This window comes from Harpia harpyja, chromosome 2 (genome assembly GCF_026419915.1).
Source record: "Harpia harpyja isolate bHarHar1 chromosome 2, bHarHar1 primary haplotype, whole genome shotgun sequence".
NCBI classification, from domain to species: Eukaryota; Metazoa; Chordata; class Aves; order Accipitriformes; family Accipitridae; genus Harpia; species Harpia harpyja.
This window is the reverse complement of record NC_068941.1, coordinates 29579915-29603020: the sequence shown is the minus strand read 5'-3', so window position 1 is coordinate 29603020 and position 23106 is coordinate 29579915. Positions and strand designations below refer to the sequence as shown.

Below are 23106 nucleotides of genomic sequence, written 5' to 3'. Positions count from 1 at the left end.
ATTGACCAAAATGTTACTGAACACGGGAAGATTTTTAAAAAAGGTTAAAAATTAGGTATCAATAGTGTCTTCTTAATATTGCTTTCATTACTGAAGACTGAAAAAACACTTGACTTTACAGATAGGCTTTAAAAAGGGGAGGGAGAACAAAAAAAAAAAAAAAAAAGGCTGCTACAACACTGCCATACAGTCAAATAAATCATACTTCAATATTTGCATACTTGATAGCAGCATTCTCCCACTGAACCATGTGAAACTACAGGAAGAAAACATCAAAGCAAAAAAAATTATGGCAGTTATCCATCAGTATTCAAAAACCTAGAATGAACTCACTAAGTAGATGAACACTTATTGAGAATTAATCAGTATCTACATTCTTAGCTGTTTTCCATTCTGCTCCAATAGAAATGCGAAGTTGAGTGTCAGCTTTGCGCATTTTATTTTTGGCCGATTTGAGTTTTTCCAGTTCATAGTTCACTGCATGCTTGGAATAGAGAGGGTCATTATAAATCCTTCTACACAACGAACTTTAAGTAGACAGCTGAAAATAAAATGTACTACTTGTAAACACACAAAAAAATACAAGCTTTTTTTGTTTCAAGTGAGCACTGGTTCCAGATAGATTATCTTCGGTATCTACCTCTTTCACCTCTGTCTCTGTCCCGGTCACAAATCCTCTCTCTCTCCCTTTCCCGATCACGACCTCTGTCACGTTCTCTGTCTCTTCTGTTATCTCTAGGACGGTCCCGTTCCCGCTCTCGGTCCCTCTCCCGAGGCCTGCTTCTCCGACCGCTGACAACTGCTTGTGTGCGGCGAAGAAAGTCGTCTACTCTCATGTCATAGTCGTGCTGTGATGAAAGGACAGCTTTGTTTATTTTCTTTCCCAGATTAAAATCCCCTCCTTTCCCTTATCTGTAAGACTGGTTGAAAATCTGGGGAAAGACCAGTATTTAAAAAAAAAAAAAAAAAAAAAAATTATGTCCAGCATCCATAAGCACAAATTTCTTCTTTCATCTTCAGGGCAGCACTATGTCTGTGCTTCCACTGTGCAGAAGCTGGGGTCAAATGCCAGATACCAGCAAGAGACCTGAAAGCTAAGCAGCCTTCAAAGCCAGCTAACAGAAATTATTTAACAATCTACCCTGTTTTTTGATGTGCCTGTAAAAAGTTACAAAACACAAACTCTTCTGCTGATAATTTGTTTATGCATGAGTGCAAGCATGTCCTTATTCAAACTGGGCTTCATCATGAAAAGTTTCAGAACTAGACAGCTGGAAGTCATTTTAAGCACACACCTCAGTTTAAGCGTATGTTCTCAGAATTTTGCACTTCTACATCACCTGGGAGAGAGAGGCTTTTCGAAGATGCTGGAAGTCTGTAGTCAGTCTAAATAACTGATCTTTCCAATGAAAACTAATGCACGTCTTAAAAACACAGTTTATCAAAGTCAACAAATCTCAGGTTAGGTTACATCTGTACCCCCAAATTCCTACTCTGGCCTGCAGACTCTCCTCCCCCTCTGTCTCTGTGGGCACTTACTACTCGTTTGTCTCTGTATCTTGCTTCATGTGGTACAGGATGATGTCCTGAGTATGGAGGGTGAGCTTGAGGTGGAGGTGCATGGTGCTGATAGTAAGGGTGGTGTGGTGGCTGCTCCATACCTGGATATGGTGGCTACAAGAAAGTTACAGTAAAGTTTGTTGAGTGTTTCAAAACAAAGGAATGCACACAAGGCTGAGTGCTGGGAATTAAGAGCAGAGGTTACTTTCATTCAGATGGAAAACATGACATCTACATCTATTCAATCACAGCCTCCTAACTGAATGGCAGACTATTTTTCATTAGGTTGGCATGCTTTACTACTTTTCTACCATTGCTTTTTTAGAAGTTTGGCCAACACCCTCCACAAACCCCAAACACACCTTCTTTCCGTATCTGCCTCAAAGTGATACTGTACATAAAACTTCTGCTACTTAAATATGGTGGTTGGGTTTTTTTTTTTAATCCATGCATATGGAATGTGAATTTTGTCTGAACCAGCAAGTTCTTAAAGAAATGAGTCTTTTTAGTGCCATTGCTTATGAATATATTCCTATTTTAAATGAACACACTTACTCTGGAATTATTTCACAAAAGGCTAGCAGATAATTTCTTTTTGTTTTTTAACAAGACATCTCTTGCCTGTTTCCATTTCTTCAATCAGCAAGGCCTTTCTTTCCTTTATTACTGAAGCATCTTTACTTGCATTGCTGTCACAAAGGAATTAGGTGGAAATGCTGGATTGTAGCATGACTACTTGGACAGCATTCAGAATGGGGAAGAGGGGAGAAAAAAACTGGGAGCTTCTGGAGGCTTAGCTGTGTTTGAAAAACCATTTTCCTCCCCATCTGACCACTTCGTTCACTTCCGTCAATTACAACAAACCAGAGTTGTGCTTCAGCTGAGAAAAATGAGGCTATAGCAGCACGTCTACATCTGGCACTGCCTTTTGCTCATTTGCACATACACAAGAGCCAAAAGACTCATTACAGTTAACCAAAATCAGGACCTTCAGGGCCAGAATTACTAAATATAACCAAAATAACTAGTTGTAATGACTGTTATTCCTGATATGATGGCAAAACCACAGCTGTACAAGTGAACTATCAGTTAATTGCCATGTATGTAGCCATAGATACGTGCACTCATACATATGCTCATCTGACTGGAAAAAAAGTGCATTTCAGTGGAGGCTGCAATACAGCAAGACTTATTTTGATTACGGTGTGCAGTACATTCTGCTACTTTCCTGCATGCTTCACTGCCATAGCCAAAAGCAAGCCACTGCACAACAATAGAGCATGCCAGCCCGTTCCATGAGCCTCTGCAGCAAGTCCACCTCTTTGACGCCTTTGCTGTTTGAGAGAAAGCCAATTACTATGAATACTTAGTGGAGTACAAAACTTCATCACACCCTCTTGTGTAGGTTAAAGGAGGGTTCTGCTATTTCCTCAGAGCTTTCAGTTCCTTGTAGGTTCAAACCAAGCCAGATTCCTGCTGCTGTATTGCTTACTAGAATGCTGGACTACTGCTGAGAGCTAAGTAAATTACAAAATACATTATATAAATAATTTTTTCCCCTAAAAATTCTACATACTTACAGCAAAGATACATTTTACGAAAAGGGAAGAGTTGAGCACGCATTGATATGCTAGGCTCCTCTAGCATGGAACAAAAAAGTGCCATATTCTACAGAGAAAAACTGAATTCAACAAGACACAAACCATTCCTTGCCATGGTGGTGGTGGTCCCATGTTGTGGAATTCCCTCACGTAATCATTGTAGGACTAAAATGAAAGACAGTAATATTAACATTTGTGATGAGTGTTCTTTGGAAGCGCAGAAAGCTGAATATAAAAAGTTCCCCAAAAGTCTGCATGCACCAACTTACCCCATTTAAAAATACATCTCGTCGAACTCCTGAAAATCGTCTGTTGGGAATAAAAATTTGTAGAACTAAATCCAATTTATCCATACAGACAAGTTACCAGGGCATAAAATGAATAACATGAACACACCTTACCTGTCTACTTCAGGATATCTGGGATCCTTTATATACCCTGTTCGAACATCAAGCAGTATTAATTCAATTTACCATCTCAAATTAACAGTCTTAAAAAATATACTCATTACAAACTGTCCTTTCATTTTGTGCCAGCTATGAAGGTGTGTCTACCTGCCATTACCCTGACTTTCAAAATAACTCTCAAAAACTTACTTCTTGTAGACAGTACAGAAAAACAGTATAATGTAGTGGCAAAAAAATGATACAGACACACCCACAGGAACCTGCACACAGTACAAACAAACATGCAAGGGGGTGTCTGTGCAAATAAAGACTTGAATTTTAGTCAAACGAATTGGGAACGCCCACAAATTTGAAGGTACTGTCCCTTGGTAGTGAGCATATGGCTGTAACTACTTACTAGCTGTGTATTGAGTAGAATGTGTTCACCTGGGCAACTCTTAAGGCTGATTGCCTAATAGGTTTTGGACACACTGTTACACAGAAAATTAAAAACAATCTAAAAAACATCTGGAAAAGCCCCACAGGGCAAAGAATTCTTACAGCTTTGGTAAATCCCAGGAAGTAAACTTTAAAGAGCTCAGTAAAATGGTGCAAAACACCAAGCATGCTTATGCTAATAAAATAATGCTTCAATATTTTACGAAATTTTGTTCTGTACTCTAAACAATGGTCTTGGGAACCCAGGGAGCAGCAACAACACTCTTTTTACATCGAAGAACACAGTCTTTGCAGTCAAGCTGGACAGATAAAGGCAGGTTCTTAAGAAAGATTTAGAAATCTATTACTAAAATAATGGAATACATATTTCTAATAGCAGTGAAGCAAAATTCGGTAGATTAAAAGTGACAATTTCTTAATAATTGCTTTCTGAAGAAAAAACACAAACCTGCAATATTACCAGTATTGTTGCTGCATTACCGCTGCAAATATTTCTTTCTGGAGAACAAAATTCCTTTCTCAAACTCATCATTAGACCCTCTTATAAAAAGCAGTGAAACTTCCCCCTCCCTTTCTCATGTCAAGCTTGTGAAAAAATTCTCTCTTGAAAACATAACCAAATGTCTACCGTCATCTCTAAACAACAGGCTGCTAGTCATGCAATCTCAGCTGACTTTCCCAGTTGGAAATTTGTGATAAACATTTTAATTTGACAATTAGTGCATTGACAAGTAGGTCAAACCAATTCTTGTGCCCATATTAACAAAGCACTTGAGAGGATCATTCACAACAATGTACACAATTCTAAGGCTCTTAAAAGGGCTCAGCCTGGATTAACTCATTGCTCTTCTCTCAAACCAGTGAAACAGTGTCACTGACTTCTGCGAGAGGTGGGGTAAACCAGCAGGCAGCACTTGGGACAAGTCCCATTCTTATATCCCAGTCATACCAGTATTTTACTTTTGAATTAATGAGGATACGCTAAAAGAGAAAACATTTGTGAATTGGTGCACACAAATCTTCATAGTAAGATATTAACCTGGTCTTTGGTGAAACTCAGGGGGATAGTCAATCCTTGGTTTCTTTCTGCTGTTATGAATATCATAATCTTCTGGTCGACGCCTACACAAATTAGATATCAAAGATTAAACAAGGTTGCTTGGAGCATTCGTCACAGCAGAATACCTCACAGGAATAGCTTGAGCTGCCCAGGTTCTCAATTTAATCATTCTGAATTTCATCTGCTTCAAAATGTTCTACAGCTTTAAATTTGAACTCAAATAATCAAGAACAACAGTCCGATTAAATACCCTCCACTGTTACTTTCTGGCTACAGGAGCTTTGGTAGTTAAGGAAGGAACTCTACCCAACTGTACCTTCATACCAAACAAAGTGTAACAAATTTGTCTAAAACAATCTCAGACTTAAGCTTTAACATTACACTTTCCACATTACATTTTGAAACAACCTATTGGATAACAAAAGAATTTACAGAACTAAATACAGTGAAAATAGATGGCAAAATATATCATCACAGTCAGAAGGCATGGACATTGCTGTATTTGACAGCTATGGGCTAAAGAATTCTATAAAAGGTCTGTTTCCATAACATTTATAAATAAAACTGCACATGCTTTGTGAAATTGCTTCCTTCACTGTAGCTTTTCTAACTGGGTAGGCCAATGATATTATTTCTAACAACTTCTGTTCTATGCAATTTACCAGCAATGCATTGGTGCCTTTTACAGAAAATTTAAGAACGCTTAAGCTTCCTAATAATTAAAATAATTGGGGCTCCTTTCTATAAAACAGCTCTTTGATGGAAGAGATGTTATTTTTAAGAACTTCGCTCTCTGGGAGGAAGTTTGATTATAAAACAGTTACATTCCAGTTGCTGTTATGTTTAATAAAGAACTGAAAACTGGCTGCTAATTTTGCTCCACCAAGGTACATAAACATTAACGGGAGACTCTAGTGCTAACATAACAGTGTTTCTAAACACAAAGCAGCTACAAATCCATTCCCTTCCCCCCCAGCAATATAATTCCTTATGACAAGACAAGAAATCAACACTTTCTTATATCGCTTAATTACTGTGCAACTTGCTCGCTGAGTAACAAGCTCATTTATAAAGTCATTTCTCCTCCCCCTTCCCGACTTCAGTCTTTAAAGCCCACCATACCCAGTTACTAAGCTTTTTAAAACGAAAGCAGATTCTTTACTATGAGCAAAAAGCCCAAAAACCAAAGCAGTTGCATCTACAGCAAAATCAGATCAAGGAAAATAAAAGCTGGTGTAAAGAATAAACATACCGCTTTCTTGTAGTTTTGAGAGTGCATTTACGACCGGTATAAAATATGATAGAAACAGTTCATATAGTAGTCCAACTACTGACTTTAAGCTGTAAGCCACATACATAAATGGAGGCCCTGGCAGGCTTGAGAAGGTGTGGTGGTGTTATATGTATAGTTTGCAGTCCATTGCAAAACCTTCACTTGTATATACTTTATTGCACTGGAAACCTCTTAGCTTAACTTCAAAAGCCATCTTGGTGTTCAGTCCTTTAAAGCCAAAAATATGGGGGCGCTGCCAGGTTTCCTCCTACCTACTCGTTACAGTGTCCTTTTTTTAAGCTCAAGGAAATGGGGACTCTTGTTGGGTATCTGTACCTACCACAGGATGTTTCCACAAAGAGGAAACTTAATCAAAGGTTTCAGCCCAAACCATACATCAGTCTGTATGCAAAATGGCTACACGGGGAAAAGGTGTTTGGCAGGAGGGCTAATATCAGTTCTTTGCAAAGACTTCTCCAATTCTGTAACAAGTTATACCCCCTTTTTTTCTGGAAAATGATGTTAAGTTCATATAGCAGTGATCAATAACCATGTCGATCCTCTAAAAATACTTTAAGTCCACAGGTACTGCCAGCATCTGGAAAGGTTGTATATACAGACACAGCAACAGCCATTCTTTTTGGTTTGTTGCCGGGTCTCCAAGGGCCACTTGATCCCTTTTGGAAAGAACCTACTGTTTTCAGAAGCTCAGCAAGATGTGTGAATTCAGTGGTTACATGTTAGAGAATATTTGGCAATGGGGTTAACACATCACGGTGACACAATTTGAAACAGTCCCAATAATGCTCCTCTTGAATATCAAAATAACTTAAATATTTTATCCTCAAAATGAGGCGGCATCTTCTGCAAAATTCTAAGTGATCCTTATAAAAGTCCCATATTTGATAAGGCTTATCCAGAGACACACCTGAAAGAAAAGGCTTTTACAAGATATTAACACATTTTTGGCATATAAATATTTCCTTCTCTCCATCTAGCCTGCTTATAATCAAGCCAAGCTTACCTACATCTAGCATTACACGTTGCATTATCTCAGTAAATGATCTAGTCTAAACTAGACAGCACTTTAAGAGCTTTTTTCTGCAAAAGCAAAGATCCCCATTTTCCTCTTGAAAAATGACAGACCGGGGAACCATGTGAAATCCTCAATGAAGCCACAAACTTGTCCATGCAGCTTGATTTGAGGATTTTCTCTCTTCTTTATCGCAGGGAAAGCTTTGACGAATCACATTCCTCCATCACGTTATTCTGATACATGTGCCTATTATCAGTCCAAAGAACGTTTCTAACCTTCCCACGTCCCGAACAGGGTCTCGACGGGATGGCCGTCCTCTTGATCGGGGTTGTGAGTGCATTCTTCTCTTGTGCCTCATTTTATGAATGACTTGATACAAGTCAATACTTTCATCAGGAGGGAAGAGAAGACAAAGTTGGGTTCCACATTCCGGCTCAATTTCCTAGAATTAGTTAGAAGTTCAGTAGTGGTTTATAAACTGAAGAAATGAAACTCTCCCCAAATACACTGACAACATACATTAAAAAAAAAAAAAAAAAAGACACTTCGAAGAGATTTCAGTATCACTAGAGACAGAGCAAAATTCACTTACATTACCTTTCACTCTTTAGGCACTACTTAGAATTTTCATAAAATAGTCCAACACTTGGGGCAACCATATCTTCCCATGAGACATACAGGCCACATCACTGTTTTGCTACAAAATCAGAGGACTGTTTTTCATCACAAAGAAAATGATCACCTATTACAGAGAGAAAAGTGACACACGTAGGAAAAAAATCCATCCCAGCTTCACATATAAAGCCATGGCCTGACAGAAGTTGACTATTACCACTCAAAAGTGAGTTCTTCAGTGTATGATAGACAGGTCCATCAAAATACCAGCTCAATGCTTGACAGCAGTCAAAACAAGCAAATCGTGTGGTCAGGATTATTAGGAAAGGAACACAGAACAAGAAAGTCATTATACCACACTGAAAGTCCATGTTCCACCCACACCTTAAATACCGGGTGCAGTTCTGACCCCTGCATCTCAAAAAATAGCGGGGCAGTAGAAATGGAAAAGCTTCAAAACAGGGCACCAAAGATAACTGAATGAGTGCAACAATTCCTACATGCAATGACTGAGCAGGTCAGGTCTCTCCAGCCTAGAATAAAAGAGGATTATGTGGGGTATGGGGGACAAGATGGATACAATGGGAACGTCCAACACCATAAGCTGTTTGGAGGAGAGAGGGACAGCAATCAGCTTGTTGACTCCCTCTTCCAGTACAAGAACTCAGGGCCATCAAATGAAGCTAGCAGGAGCCAGGTGCAAAATAATCTAAAAAAGCGCTTCTTCAACCTGGTGACTAGCAGGCCTGTGGAACGCCTTCCCAAAGGATGTCGCAAATGCAAACAGGTCGGTGTACACATCCTCAGAATAGAGATCCATTCAGAGTTACACAAAATGTAAATGGATAAACAACAACCACTTCAGGAAATAACCCGAGTTGAAAAGCAGGGAGAGCAAGCATCAGACAATGCTTGCCCAGTACCTAAGAGCACAGCAATTTTATGAAAAAAGATGAAACCCACATCTAGATTGCAACTCTACAGTGAAGTGGACAAAACATTAAAAAATTTATTTCCTTGACCATATAACAGAAACAAAGTTAACTGAAATACTTTTTTTTTTTTTTTTTTTTTAAGTTCACACTGAGTTAAAAACAAGACCGAAAATATTCTTTTACTTCTGCTACCCAACAAACTGAACATGTCTGTGGGCAAAATAACACACAGAGCCTACATTTTCCATACAGTATGGGGATTATCCAACTCCCATCTTGCCTTAAGAAAGCAGAACCTGTTATTTTAGTCAAGGCTGGGTTACTTGATGACAGCAACATACCTGCACTCTGGTATGCCTGACCAGACAAAGAGCCACCCCATTTAAAATTTACTTAGCATATACTTTATAATGGTAGAGTCTATGCCCTAAGCAATACAGTACATAAAAAAAATGCAACGCAGAACACAGCTGGAAACACCAGAACTTGCTCTTAAAAACTGATGCTATATAGGTTTGCACACCATACAATGCAAGGCACGTTACATTTCAAATCCAAAATATCACATAGTTTTGAAGCATCAAACACTGCTTATCACAAAGATGACAACAGAATTGGCACCATATTGTTTTCTGTTTCCTTCTTCCGCAATAACATTAGAAATAAGCCAAGTGCCTTTGTCACAGTACTCTACTGCAAGTAACAACTGATCTAAAAAGATTCCACATCTTCTGTACATACAAAGCTGAAAGCAAGCACTAGATGTGGGTCATAGAAAAAAAAAAAATTAACAAACCTGTCCATCGCGTCCAATCTTTACTGGCTTATGCTCGTTCCAAGGATTGGTCAGGTGAGCAGACTTAGTGAACGGCAATTCACGCCTAAATATGCAAGTGGCATCATTTATAGTTTTGCCTCCATTTTTCATTAAAAGAAATTAAAAATGCATACAGCAGGACATTACATACAAAATAATCCTGTTACCCTTTGCACTGTCAGGTCTCTGAATGCACGTATTAGTACATAATAAATATTAGTAACCGAAGATTTCCACTTTGACTTATTCCAGTATTAACTAGTATAGTCCATACCATTACAGCTTATCCTATTAAAGAATTGGGTTTTTGTCTTTGTACAATATCGAGATCGTGCTTGCTTATTATCTCACCATCTGAATATGCTGACCAGTCTCTATGTGAGGTGGTAGCTCATGGTACCTACTGAAATAAATCCCTGAGCACCTGACCTAACTACGAAGCTAAAACCACTTTGAGCTTGAGGTGGGAGTCAGTAACTTCCAGAGGACCTTTTCAACCTAGATTTTTCATTAATTCAAAGTCTCGCCTTCCCTGTATTTAGTCTTCCTGGCAGCCCAAAGTGCTTGTACAACCATGCAATGTACCTCACAGGACTGAGACAGCTCTTTTTCCTAAGAGAGGTTTAAAATCTTTTCTGTAAGACATACTCAGTTAAATCAATGAACGTACTGCTCACAACCTATACGTTATGCAAAATATCTGTACTATTTCTTACATTATTTTAGAGCAGTAGCATCTTCTTCGTTCAGTCAGATGAAGACAGATCTGTCCTCACAGGATTTATTTTTCCTTTTTATTCACAGCTGTCTATTCAAGTGAGCAGCTGTTTTTATTCAAAGACTTCAGAATACAGTTTTCTGGTTTCAGTGCAATAGATCAGTGAAGGAACACAATCAAGTGTTAAAAATCTCTAAATTAATTAATTGTCTACATAAAAAACCCCCATATTTTCTACAGCGCATGTCAGGTACAGACCTGAGTCCCAAGCTCAGTAACACCGAGGCATGGATTTGGGGAGATTGGAGGACAGATCTCTGGTTGAATTGAGTTTTCAAAAGGATTCTGTCAGCACTCGAGTGAGTAATACACATAAACAGTATTGTAGTGCCTTGTTACTAAACAGCAACATAAATGAACAATTACTTGCCTGCAAATCCAGTCAATTTTAAAGACACCTCCCAACATTTTTGCATTCATTCCTGCAGGCAGCACCCAGTGTATAGGTGATCCTCCATGATGGGACTCTGAAGACAGTCTTGCAAATCCTAAAGGATTTCACATGAATTATAACAAAGACACAACAGAAAAGCTACTGCACATAAAACTTTCACTTACCTTGGTAATAGCTCACTTTCCCTTACCTTGGAATTTGCCACTCTCTCTTACAGAAAATATCAAAATAACACTCCTCGCTGATCTAAACGCAGCATTAAGCTTCTTTTCATTCACTGGAAGTGTCGACCATACTCCCTAAAACAAAACAACCCCCACCCCCCCACCAAAATGTAAGAGTTCATCTCAAGTGATTTAGCTAACAGAAGTATATAGTGCAGATGAGGAAAACAAGACCAAACTAGTGTTCTGGGGATAGAAGATAATGGAAAGAGAAAGGTATTGCTAAATTCAGTTCCTTCAGAAAATATTTTTAGCCTGCCCCATGAGAAAACTTTTAAAACACTGGCTTTTCAATCCCTTTTTGAACACTGCAGATGCATTTAGACCATCTATAAGGTTTCATTTGTAATTATAATGATGGACAGATATATGAAAACCTTTGCCTTTAGTATTTTTAATGTATGTTTTAAGTGACTTTGGGAGTTCATTTATTATATAATACACACAAATTATGAAAAACCAGCAGCAGATGTACTGAAAGGTGGGCAGGCAGACTTCAGTAACCTTCTCATTGTGACAGATTTGTTGAGGACAGGTTGCAGACTTTAAAACTCTTTTAGTGAAAGGCCAGAAACATCAAAGACACCAGACCAACATTTTAAATTGGCAAGATAACTTAAAACAGTTTGTTCAGCCACCCACATCCCCACCTACTAATTCCTACCTTTTCCCTTTCACCAGTCATTGTGTAGCCATGCACAATAAAACCTAATTTGTTTTAAGGTACCAACTGAGCTGAGCTACAGAATACCAGTTTGCTGTATTACTTTTCAGCAACATCAGCTCCCCAATCCATTCTCTGGGAAAACTCAGAGAAGCTTATGCTGCTTTAGTATGTTCAGACTTCAGCCTCAGAATATGATCTGGAACTACCAAAGAAAATGTTCTTCCCCTTCCTTTTTTATTGAAGATATGTTCTCATGTCCTACTCTGTGCTCAGATTAGTGCTTGCCTGACTCAGACAATTCATTAGAGTCACCAGAGAACTATTTGGGTTTTTTTACTAGCTTTCAATCAGATGTATATTGCTTTAGGCTGCTTGTGAAGCCCTGTTGTGAACTGGAACTTATTACATTGGCACCACAAAAGCCAGTTTCATGAAAGTGCAGTGGCAAAGCACTGATGCCTATACACTGAGAGACAAAGCATCCACTCCAAGAACTTTAGGAACAAGTATACTGCTGCAGCCCCAAGTGTGGATGAGGCACAGAAAGGATGTACTCCTCTAAAGAGCTAAAGCAATCACCAGTTAGAATGGTGTTCGCTGCACAGATCACACCCAAAGCTGGGGGTGGGGGAGCCAAACCTATCCAGGATTTTTAAGATTCATGTAATTGTTTTAATGCTATTCTATTTTAGAAAATCTTCATTAATAGAATCACCTACTCCATGTATATTGTGCAACAGCACAGTTATTCTCTCTACAAGCTGTTCCAAATAACACATGCAAATACAAAACCACCAGAGTGGCCTAGTGCCATTCCTCAGTAGCTGAAGTCCAGTGCACTGGAATCCCTCCCAAAGAACTCCCTTACACCAGCACTACCAGGCATACATTTCTGCAATAAGGCTTCAGATCCCTGAATCAAATGAAAAAAAATTACTTTTATAGCATTAGATGAAAGCCAAAACAACCTTCTGAACCTCCTCACAATACAGCGATATGAACAAAGGTGCTAATGAAAGGGAGAAAATACCATCACAGCATTCCCAATAGAGGTTGGCTTAGGACATTATCAAACAGACCTTGAGGCTCCTTTTTAACCCTACTTTTATCAAGACAAATGCCTGATGGTCTAGAAACTTTTCTAGGTTACAGTGCAAGCAGAATAGCTACACTTGAAGAATCAAGGAACAGCAGCTTTCATCACTGCCTTTACGAAGATCTGAGTGATGGAGAAAAGAATGCACCTATTTATATGCTTTACTATAGTAAGGTGGGTGTGTTTGAAAACAGAAAAAGTGATCAGTTTGAAGAAAATTCAACATACCTTTGCTTTAGCAAGTGATACGTTTTCATGGTTATTACTCTTGATGAGAAAGAATCTTGCATCTTGGAGAATGTATTTAAGTTTACTTGTTTGGTCTGAAAAAACAAAGTGTCAAATAAGCTGAACTGTAAATGTTTACAGTTGTCAAAAATGTTGCTTTGAGTGTAGATAGTTGTTTGTTTCCTTCAAAATACACTGATTCCCACCCAGTTCGTACCTATGTATTATCACAGTCAACCACCCAACTTGAAACTTGAAGTCTAAGCTGTAGAGCACAAAATGCCAGGGGAAACCAAATCAAAACTAAAACTCAGATATTCAGGTAGAGAAAAAATAAAATAAAATCAGCATGATTCAGTGATGTTCCGATATACAGGACTTATATACAGGACTTATTTCCTTGCTTAAGAATCTTTGGATAAATACTGGGTAACATTTGTATCAGCACAAGTCATTCAACAGAGAATGCTGAAATGTTCCTCTTTTCAGATGTAAGCACTTTATTTTTTGCTTTGCTGCCTCTGCAAGGAGCAAAGTGACTGAACTTTTTGCACATCACTCTGAACATATGCAAAAGTAGCTCAAGATTCACTTGTTATGCTCAGAACAATTACGTGCTCAAACTGATTTATATCGGAACATTACTAATTACAGGTAATTTAATGAACAGAGACAATGGCTTGCTATGGGGCATGCATTAAAAATTCAAATTTAAATGATACCTTTTTGGACAGCACGAACGGAAGATGATAATTTCTCATGCTTCTTTTCTGAACCTGTGTTTAGCCAAAGTACATTTGTTCAGATTGAGCCTTAATAGAGATAATATACAATTTCTACAGCCTTGTCACATACAATTTTCATTCATGACAAATTATGCTTTCTGGCGCGCACCCACACACACAAAAAATACTATTCAATGTGCACGAGTGTTTTGTTTTGGTTTTTTTGTTTTGGTTTGGTTTTGGGTTGTTTGGTTTGGGTTTTTTTTTTTTTTCAAATAGTATTTGAACAATTTCCTACTCAGAAAACTAGTCACTGAATCATCATCTTCCAAGTTTAAAAAAAAAGTGAAAATTCCACTTAAGCAACAGAATAGCATTAAAGTAACAAGAAAGCCTACATCCCCCCAAAGGTATCCACACACAACATGCCAGAATTCAATACCAAATTATACAAAGCTACGTACCCCGTAAATCTCTACAGCCAGTTACATTTATTTTAGATTACACATTAAGATTTGATGTAAGTCAGGATGACAAGCAATAAAAGGAAATAATACCTGCATACGATTCTGATGCAGAACTTCCACTTCTGTCAAAAACAATCGGAGAGATACCTCTAGCTCGCTTCCTCTCCTTCTTTTTTTCATCTAAAAAAACCCCATAACAAATAAAAGCAGTATTTTAAACATCAAGTGGCAGGCAAAATTGAGATAAAAAGTGCTGAGACAGGAAAATAAGATCTGTAATAGTGAAGTTAGCATTTGGCCTGCATGTGAAAATTGCTGTTGCTGCCCCAAAACTATCACGCACAAAAGAAGTAAGTGCTAATTACTCAAGGTTTTCATTCATAAAAGGAAGCCAAATGCCACAAAATTAGTAATTCTGTTCAAAGTTTAGAGACACAATTTATCTCCTAGGTGTTTTACTAAGGGTGGTTTAGCTCTTCTCTTCAGCCAAATTTGCAACACAGAGCACAAATGGTGTTGCAATACTGATAGGGGCTCATTTGCTCAGAGCTCAACAAAATGGCAAGAGGTATGAAAACAAAACACTGTGGCACACAGGCAATTATTTCCACTCTTAGAAGTGTTATGTTATACTACGGAGCTTTTTAGAACAGTTATTACAGCTTCACTTGTCTTTAGGTTACACCTTTCTGTTCTCTAATTCCAAACAGCAGAGCTGAACCAAAAAAGGCATTATGTTAAGCAGGATGACCACCTATGGAGCCTTCAGACAAGGAAGATGCACAAGAAGAATCTTAACAGGATTGCAAGCCGCTTTCTTAAAAAAAACAAAACAAAACAAAACCCAACAAACCAAGAAACAGCCAAACCCAGAAGTATTTACGTCATTAACACTTCACATCTGTAAGTCAGGACCAGTTATAATACACAACTGCGAAGCATTTGTTTCTAGTTTCTGCTTAAAACATTTCTCTCTTCCTAAGTTAGCCCTAATAGCTAATCATTTCAACTTAGTTTTAGATTTCCTATGCTGAAGGCAGCCGCTATTTAAGATTCAACTATCCTTCCCTGGGGAGATGGTGCTTTTACTACACTGGTCTACTTGCTCACTCATCTAGATGAATACCCAACAGCTCAACACCAAGTTAAAATCAATCATATGGGAAACTAAGCCATTACATACTTAAGAAAATACTAATTCTAACATTTCAAAGCATTGAACAGCAAGGCCAGAGCAATCAAGAACAGTATGAATCCTCAGCATGGTAAGCCTGATATTCACAAGTTTTGGTGTCAGGAAATATCACTTTTCAGTAAATTTTTTCCTTGCCTATGGTATTTCATAATTAACATTATTGACTTGTGCTACTAAGGCTTACTTTTGACATAGTCAGGGAGTGGTTATTTTTAAAAGCAGCTAAACTTTCAATGGCAAGGTATTTCAGATTAGCATGCTAGATGTTACCTACCTGATGCATCTGAACCAGACCCAGATCTGACTGACCCATCTGTGAAAGAGGCGGATTCAGAATCAGAATCACTGGCTTCACTTCGTGTGTCATAGTCATTTCCTTCCTTCTGATCTCTCTCATCTTGTTCATACTCTTCTTCATCCTCCTCCCCATCTTCTTCCACCTCTTCGTCCTCCTCCCCTTCATCATCTTCCTCTTCTTCCATTCCTTCCTCCTCATTCTCTGTATTGCCTTGTTCAGAGGAACCACTACTGCCAGTCTCATGATCTGAACAATATTCCTCAGAGTTCACCTCTTCTTTAGAAGAATGGCTGGATCTGCTTGGTCTTCTATCCACATCATGCCTGATTCTCTGATGTTTAAAGAAAAAGTGAATCAGCAGTCATATAACATTGTCAGGATGCACACACAGTCCTAAGAATGTGCCTTATAAAAGTCTCATATAATTGCTTTATTTATAAGGCAGCAAGAATATTTAATACCTCTGAGCCATCTGGTGTAGAAGACTTTGCCCTTCTGTCAATATCCCTCTTCCTCATGCAAGTTTTTTCTGGTTGTCCTTTATAAGGTTCCCTGGAACTGCTTGACATGCGTGTCTTTCGATCACCATCTGGGCGCTTGTTTCTATCCGACCTCTGATACTCCTCATTCTTGTATTCTGATACTGGTTTTCCTTTTGTACTCACTATTCTCTTGTTATTGCTAACTGATGAACTAGGAGGCTTTGGCATCATCTGCCTCGATGAATGCACAGAAGGTTTTTGTCTCTTGCTTTCAGCGTTTTCCATCCTGTCAGTTTTTCTTTTTGATCCTTAAATAGAAAGAGATACCAAGTTCAATGTTACTTTGTGTATCAAACCAAAAACTGTGCAGAGGTTTCTACTTTAGGTAATTCCCCTGTTGCAGTCATAGGTAGCATATTCCAGTTGTAGGCTTTGCAACAACACTCAGAACTGATTGTTAGGAACAGCTCACATTCTGAAACATATGTTTTACTTCTAAAGAGCAATAATTTGGGCCTTGATAGGTGTTTTCATAATTTTATATATGGGAATGCTGAATTAAATGCTTACAGGATTGGCCTAAAGCCAAATCAAGAACTGAGCTGGGACCAGACTTTGGGACCCCCTTGCTCCATTTGCATTTCACTTTATGGAACAAAAAAAGACAGTCATTTTCTAACAGCAAATGAATTCGCAACAAGCCAGACTCAGCAATTGCTTTTGAGATAAAAGGAAACCTAGTTAACCGTTTGCTTGGAAGGTCAGATGAAAAAGCAGGTGTCCACGAAATAAAAACTTTCGGAACTCTTTCACACTCTGAATCAGGCTGTAAGAACCACTGCTTCAAAGACTTTAACCCTAATAAGAAAGACGTTGTTTACCATTTATGTTCCGCAGGACATCCACTACCAAAGTCACCTACCCTTTTTCTCACTTTTATCTTGCTCGCTGTCGGGGTTATACAACTCATCATCTTGGTCAGGAGCATCAGTCAAAATGTCATCCAGAACATTCAGTTCACCATCTGGAAACAAACAAAAAAAAAGTTAAAAACAACTATAAAGAGTCCAGATATGTAAACTACAGTAGAACTAGTATTTACAAACCCAAACATTTCCTTCACGGTTACATATCTGCCACAAGGCAAAAATTAACATCATCTTGATTTATTTCCACAATTTCAGCTGGAAGGATCAAGCAAAGCCAGTAAAAGAATTAAAATACATCACGGAATACATTTAGGCCTCTGAATAACGTCCAAATTGGCTGACCTACAAATGAAAGCTTAACAAAAGAGCCTGTACAAAATGTGAGAAAAAGGAGACTGGGAGATAGTCTGAGTGCCATAAGCAAAGAGGAGTGACGTCTCTCCTCAAAATCCTGAAGAACTTGCACCTTAAATCATCTTCCCTCCTGCTGTGCTATTTCTGTTGTCATTGCTGTGTTAGGAGGGTGAGTTTTGTGGTTCACCTACAAGCAGAAAAATCGCAACAGGGCAAGTTAACAACAAGAACATAAGCTAGGTCACCCCACTGAAGAAGGGGAAAGTAGTACTTATTTGCTGCATAATTAATTCTGAGCTGCTCTGGGGAAAAAAAAAAAAAAGCTACAACTAATTCACCTTGATCAAAAGCGCAAAAGTTTAAGAAAACTCATGCTAGAAGGAGTAAATGACCACCCTTGGTCACACAGCTTTTAGAATGTGTCCCTGTTTCCGACTCTGTTTCACTTTGCCTGAGACCAAAGGGGATATATAGCGATTCTGGTAGAAGAAGGATTCACCAGCTTTAAGACTGCAGATCTGTATTTCAAGCACTTTAAAAAGTAAGAGTGAACTAAGCCTAAGCACGCAAAGCAAAAAATAACAGAAAAGGTATTAATTTTGGAACCTCATATTTCTTCTCCTAAACTCTGGAATTCTTAGCTCTTTCCACTTTATATTACTATGATTGATTCTGTTTTCTGTGTTCAGGAAAAGGAAAGCAGAGCAAACTCTAAGGATTCAGCTAGTTGACAGTATATGTAGAAGAAACATTGTACAACACTATAAAATAGCAGGTAAGGACTCCTGTACTGGACGAAATTGGGGTATGGCAGCAAACAAAGTCCTCCAGAGTTTGGCAACTTGTCTATCTCTAAATCTTGAGCTGCGCCACAAGAGAAGTTTTACAGCTTGCTATTAAAAAAAGACACAATCCACACCAGAAAAAAAGTTAGTATTGTAATTGTATCTCTACTATACACTACTGAATCTGAAGTCAGCATGTGTGCTAGCTTTTCTGCTGGCATTTCTCCACATTTCCTGTGGTAGAGGAATGCAGAAGTGGTCCCTGAACTGCACAATTGCTGTAGCTGATGCAAACAAAGCAGTGCAGAGAGAGGTGGATCAAACCTTTCCCTGGCAGTTTACAGTTAGAGGGCATTTAAATATAACACAGAGCTGCACTGTAATTCTCTTGGGAACAGCCCTTCATGTTTGTAGATACCTATATATCCACAGCAAATATTCTTGCTGATACTGATGAGATACATAAGAGTCAGATTCATGGCTGTGCAACTGCTAAACCTGGGCTGCAATTTCCTGGCTTACACTCTGCTTCCCCACGGAAGACTAGGGAAGTTCAGAGCACAAGATTTTTTTACTGGAGACTAAAAAAGAGGTGCACTAGGATTAGAATACTAAACATATCACCGATCTCAGATCACACATATTGAACTGTAGCTGCTTCCCTTTTGGTGAGGCAACAACATACTTGAGTAAACTACAGTGAACTTAGCGACTGCAGCAGCATTCAGAGGTGCTAAGACTCACATATTAGCTGGTTCAGAAATAAACGATAAGGAAAATTTAATGGAATAAGCAAGTCTGACACATACTTTCTGATAAATCCCTTCTGGGTTAGGTGGGCCTGGTTTACAGCTGGAACATTAAACAACTATGTAAAAGACAGGAGCAGGATGAGTTCCCCCCCGACCCGCTTCTGCAGATATATCTACCTGATTTATTTAAAAATAAATTTCTCGATTTATCTAGCAGCCTGCTGATGCAAAAAGGGCAATCTGAACACAGAGTTCCTGTCTCTAAATTGCATCGGGTATACTGCTCAACTGACTTCCACAGGATGATTCCACTCACTGAACTGTCACTGTTGGTGTTCAACTTGATGAGCTAAATTATCTCAGACAGATCAAGATAAGCATCAGGAAAAGCACAAAAAAAGAAACAGAAAAACCGTAGAGGACAGATTTCTTACAGTTCATCACTGCTGAAGGGGGAAGGTCCAAATGAGTCCTTTTCGTTACAGACACTCCCAACTGGGCTCTCCTGCAACTCATCTTTTGTTGACTCTGGGGTGTGTTGGATCCTTCCATGAACAAATTTAACTCACCTGAAACAGCAGGAAAGTAACCTGGGGAGGCCATTTTTCCTCTGCTGGCCATGAGCGTTAGATCTATTCAAGGAAGGGTCCAAGTAAAAATCTGATTTGGCAAACAGAGGAGATAAGACCAGGTGATTTCAAACTAAAAGGATATCTGAGATTTATTTCCACTTTTTAAAGCAGCGAAACATCATTTCTCTTCCAAAAGGAGAATAAAAATAACATTGCATTTACAGTAGAAATAAATTCAGTTACAAAAGTGCATTAACACCTGCTATTCAGTCAGAATCATCCCTTTCATAGGACAGAAAATTAAACCAAAATTAAAATACGACACATAAAAGCATTTCTTGTCTGCTACTCATGACTTGACCACTGTCAGTGATTAAAAAAAAAACCCAAACGCGCCCCCCAGAATAAAAAAATTCAAGCCCATCTGGATAAATGATTATATGAGTAGAAATTTATAGATGACAACAGTAAACATTTCAATTTCACTGCTCATCGATGGTGGCAGCTCACATCTGTTTTAACACAACCTGATCGTATCCTGCCCCACCAGTCTTACAATAATACTGTTAAGAATCAAGCACCAGAAATAATTTTACTTCTCAGTTCCAACAAAATCTAGTGGGAATTTTCCATGTGATCTAATTTCACAATAAATATTAGAGACAGCAAACTTTCACCACTCTGACAAAAACATTTTACGGACATCTATCCTGCAAAAAACTTTACATGAAATATATACCATAGAAATCCAAAACAATGTAAACCAAACTACAACACCACAGTGATCCTTTACCTTTTTGTAACACTGCTATCATCTGCGCTAACCACCAAACAGCAATCTTCTACATCTAAACTTTGTTTTTACTTCTTAAATGGATTATTTTGTGATGACTGACTCATATAACCTCATAGACAACATGCGGATCACTTCAGCTTTTGTGTACAGTGACAAGCAGTTATAAGAGTTGTGAATATACGTTACCCTGGAAACGTTCAATTCCTTTAATTCAAATTTATTTACCCACAGGGCCTAGAAAGCATAACTGACTGCAAAAAGCCAAGCGAAAATCACCAAAATAATATTCCAACTCAGCTGCTGCTTGCTAAAGTAACTACGTCCCTCGGCACAAAAACCTGCAAAAAAATACGGCTAGGGATCAAAGCAGAAATAAACAAAAGCAGGTATTTTCTGCGAGAAAATAACCAGCAGTAACCCACTGCCAATAACGTTAAACTTATGGCCCACGAACTTATTCCTATTCCCGCTGCTCAAGTCACCTTGCCCTGAGCCCACTGCCGCCGGGGTACCACATTACGGCACGATGGCCCGATCATCTCCAGCACCCTAGCGCACAACAGGGACCGCCTGCCCACAGGCCACGTCTAAAGACTACGAAAATCGCCCTCGAAGAGGGCCTCCCGGCCCCGCCGCCCCTCCGCTCCCCTCACGGACGTCTCCCAGAGTGAAGGCCCAGCACCAGTAACCACGCAGGCCCCGAGGAGGGGGGGTGGCTGAGGAGGGGGCGGCCCCCCCGCCCGAGCCACCCCCCCTTCCCCGGGGCCTAGCTATCACCCCCACCCCTAGCACCGGATACCTTTTTCCTCCCGGCTATCAGCCGCCATCCCGCCGCCGCCGCCGCCGCGACGCGTCGAGCACCTAAGATGGAGGCTCCCTCTTCCTGCACGTAACGATTCCCTCTTCCCAGAATGCACCGCTTTGTTTACGCTCCGCGCGTCACAGGGCGCCGCGGGCGGAGGGGGCGGACAGATGACGGGCGGCGCATGCGCGGTGGAAGGCGGGGCGAGGGCGCGCGGGTGAAGTGGTCCCGCGTGTCGCCCCTGAGTTGGCGGGCGCTGAGGAGGAGGAGGAGGCGGCGGGTGGCGGCGGCGGGGTCTCGGCCTCGGCCTCCATTTTTGTCTGTTGGCGGTGTAGGTGGATGGTGTCCGGTGTTACTGCGCGGCGGGCTCGTTTTAGACCGCGGCCCTGAGAGCTGCAGGGAAGGAAGGAGGTTTCTGCCCTCTCAAAGCGAGGGAAGCTGAGGGGAAGGCCGCATCTCTCGGTGTTTCTGCGCTGTTGTGACAGCTCTGTGAGGTTTTGGAGCTTTGCCTTGGGTCTTGAGTGGGGTAAAGTAACCATGGCCTTTGCCAGTGTTAGGTATTGCTGTTCCCCAGGTTTCCTTTGGCTGTTTTGTTTTTGGTTTTTTCTCAAGCAAAATGGTTTTGGGTTTTTTTTTTTTTCTTCTTGGTGATGTTCAGCTGGTTTTGTAATGTATCTGTTCAAATATGAAACAAGTGTGCTTTATCGATCCAAATTATATTTAAAGAAATTCGGGATTAGGGCATGCTGCTTTCCTACCATAACCTAGATGAAAACTTAATCACCTCATCATAGTTATCCTTTCAGGCAGCTTGTGAAGAGGCCTGGCCACTTGAGTGGCCTTCAGTAGTTTATTAGGGCTGTGTGTAACCTGCAATTATCAAGTTAAGAGCTTGTTTTGTCCACTGTGGTATTTTAAATACTGTCAGCTGGCATGCTACTGTTACAAAAGCTCTACCTGCCTTTTTTTTTTTTCTTTTTAACTGGTGTAGATATGTAGCAAGGTGATTAATGCTGTAGACTAAATGATGATTTTTGTTTTAAGGCTGCAGATAAGGCTAGAGTAGCCTGATGGGTGCAGCCAGTCAACTCAATGCCTCGAATTCCTCCCTCCAGAACAATGCCGTACCAGGATGCTTCTTCGCTCATGATATTCAGTGTGTGTGCCTGCACTCACAGAGTGGGCAGGTTAGTAAAAATGTCTGGTCAGCACAGTAGTTGCTGGTTAGCTTGAGGAAGCACTTTTCTTTTCCAGTGATGAAGGCTGGACTGCAAAAGGCACTTTATAACTCGGGTTGGTATTGTGCATCTCGCTTCAAAACTGTGAAAGCAAAGCCTGAAAAGAGATAAAAGCATCCCTTCAAGAACTGAAATATTTCTGCAGAGAGACGATAGAAGTTGGAATTATGTGAAGAGGTGAAAATGACAAGGTGATTGTGAAGCTTATAGAAAGAAATAAAGATACCTGTTCTTCAACTTTGTATTGGCTTCTTGATCTGATTGAAGGTTATTATTGCTGTAGTGCTACAACTGATTCAACATTTGCTCATCCTACGAGTCTTTATCCATTCTCTGGAGTTTTATTTTGTTAAATATGCAGGACTTGACACTAGTAGTTTTACTGGCACTTAACCTCTTGATTCTGTAGTCAAAGACTGAAGCGATTCTTGTGTCTTGTGTTCCTGTCACATCAATTGGGTAAGCTGTTTGTGGAGTGACCTTTCAGCAACGGGCATGCACACAAGAAGTTTACTTAGCATGCGTTAGTTATAAGCAATGCCTGCATTCTCTAATTTTACTAGAAATTACCCTGTGGTGTTA

General features: G+C 39.6%; 2 protein-coding genes across 9 annotated transcripts in view; one reads left to right on the top strand and one right to left on the bottom strand.

Annotated features, from left to right (window-relative positions):
* Window positions 1-415: 415 nt before the first annotated feature.
* YTHDC1 (YTH N6-methyladenosine RNA binding protein C1) lies at window positions 416-21431 on the bottom strand. 7 transcript variants are annotated; one of them, XM_052774157.1, is made up of 18 exons: window positions 21284-21417; window positions 19551-19685; window positions 17219-17320; window positions 16276-16604; window positions 15791-16145; window positions 14412-14501; window positions 13852-13905; window positions 13130-13224; window positions 11105-11213; window positions 10891-11008; window positions 9722-9806; window positions 7651-7817; window positions 5046-5128; window positions 3563-3599; window positions 3431-3470; window positions 3264-3326; window positions 1540-1674; window positions 416-848 (listed from the first exon to the last, which is right to left on the bottom strand). In XM_052774157.1, exons 1-18 carry the CDS (start codon window positions 21309-21311, stop codon window positions 624-626), a joined length of 2250 nt encoding a protein of 749 aa, XP_052630117.1. In that variant the 5' UTR covers window positions 21312-21417; the 3' UTR covers window positions 416-623. The 7 variants fall into 7 exon arrangements, with proteins under 7 accessions (XP_052630117.1, XP_052630138.1, XP_052630110.1 ...); XM_052774178.1 differs by lacking the exon at window positions 19551-19685 and adding an exon at window positions 19686-19776 and having other exon boundaries at window positions 21284-21403; XM_052774150.1 differs by having other exon boundaries at window positions 19551-19776; window positions 21284-21391.
* A 154-nt stretch (window positions 21432-21585) lies between these two features.
* Window positions 21586-23106, top strand: part of LOC128135310 (transmembrane protease serine 11E-like) — a 51086-nt gene continuing 49565 nt past the window's right edge. For both annotated transcript variants that reach the window (XM_052774126.1, XM_052774140.1), the window contains exon 1: window positions 21586-22473. The gene's annotated coding sequence lies outside the window, so the exon portion shown is untranslated. The remainder of the gene's footprint in view (window positions 22474-23106) is intronic.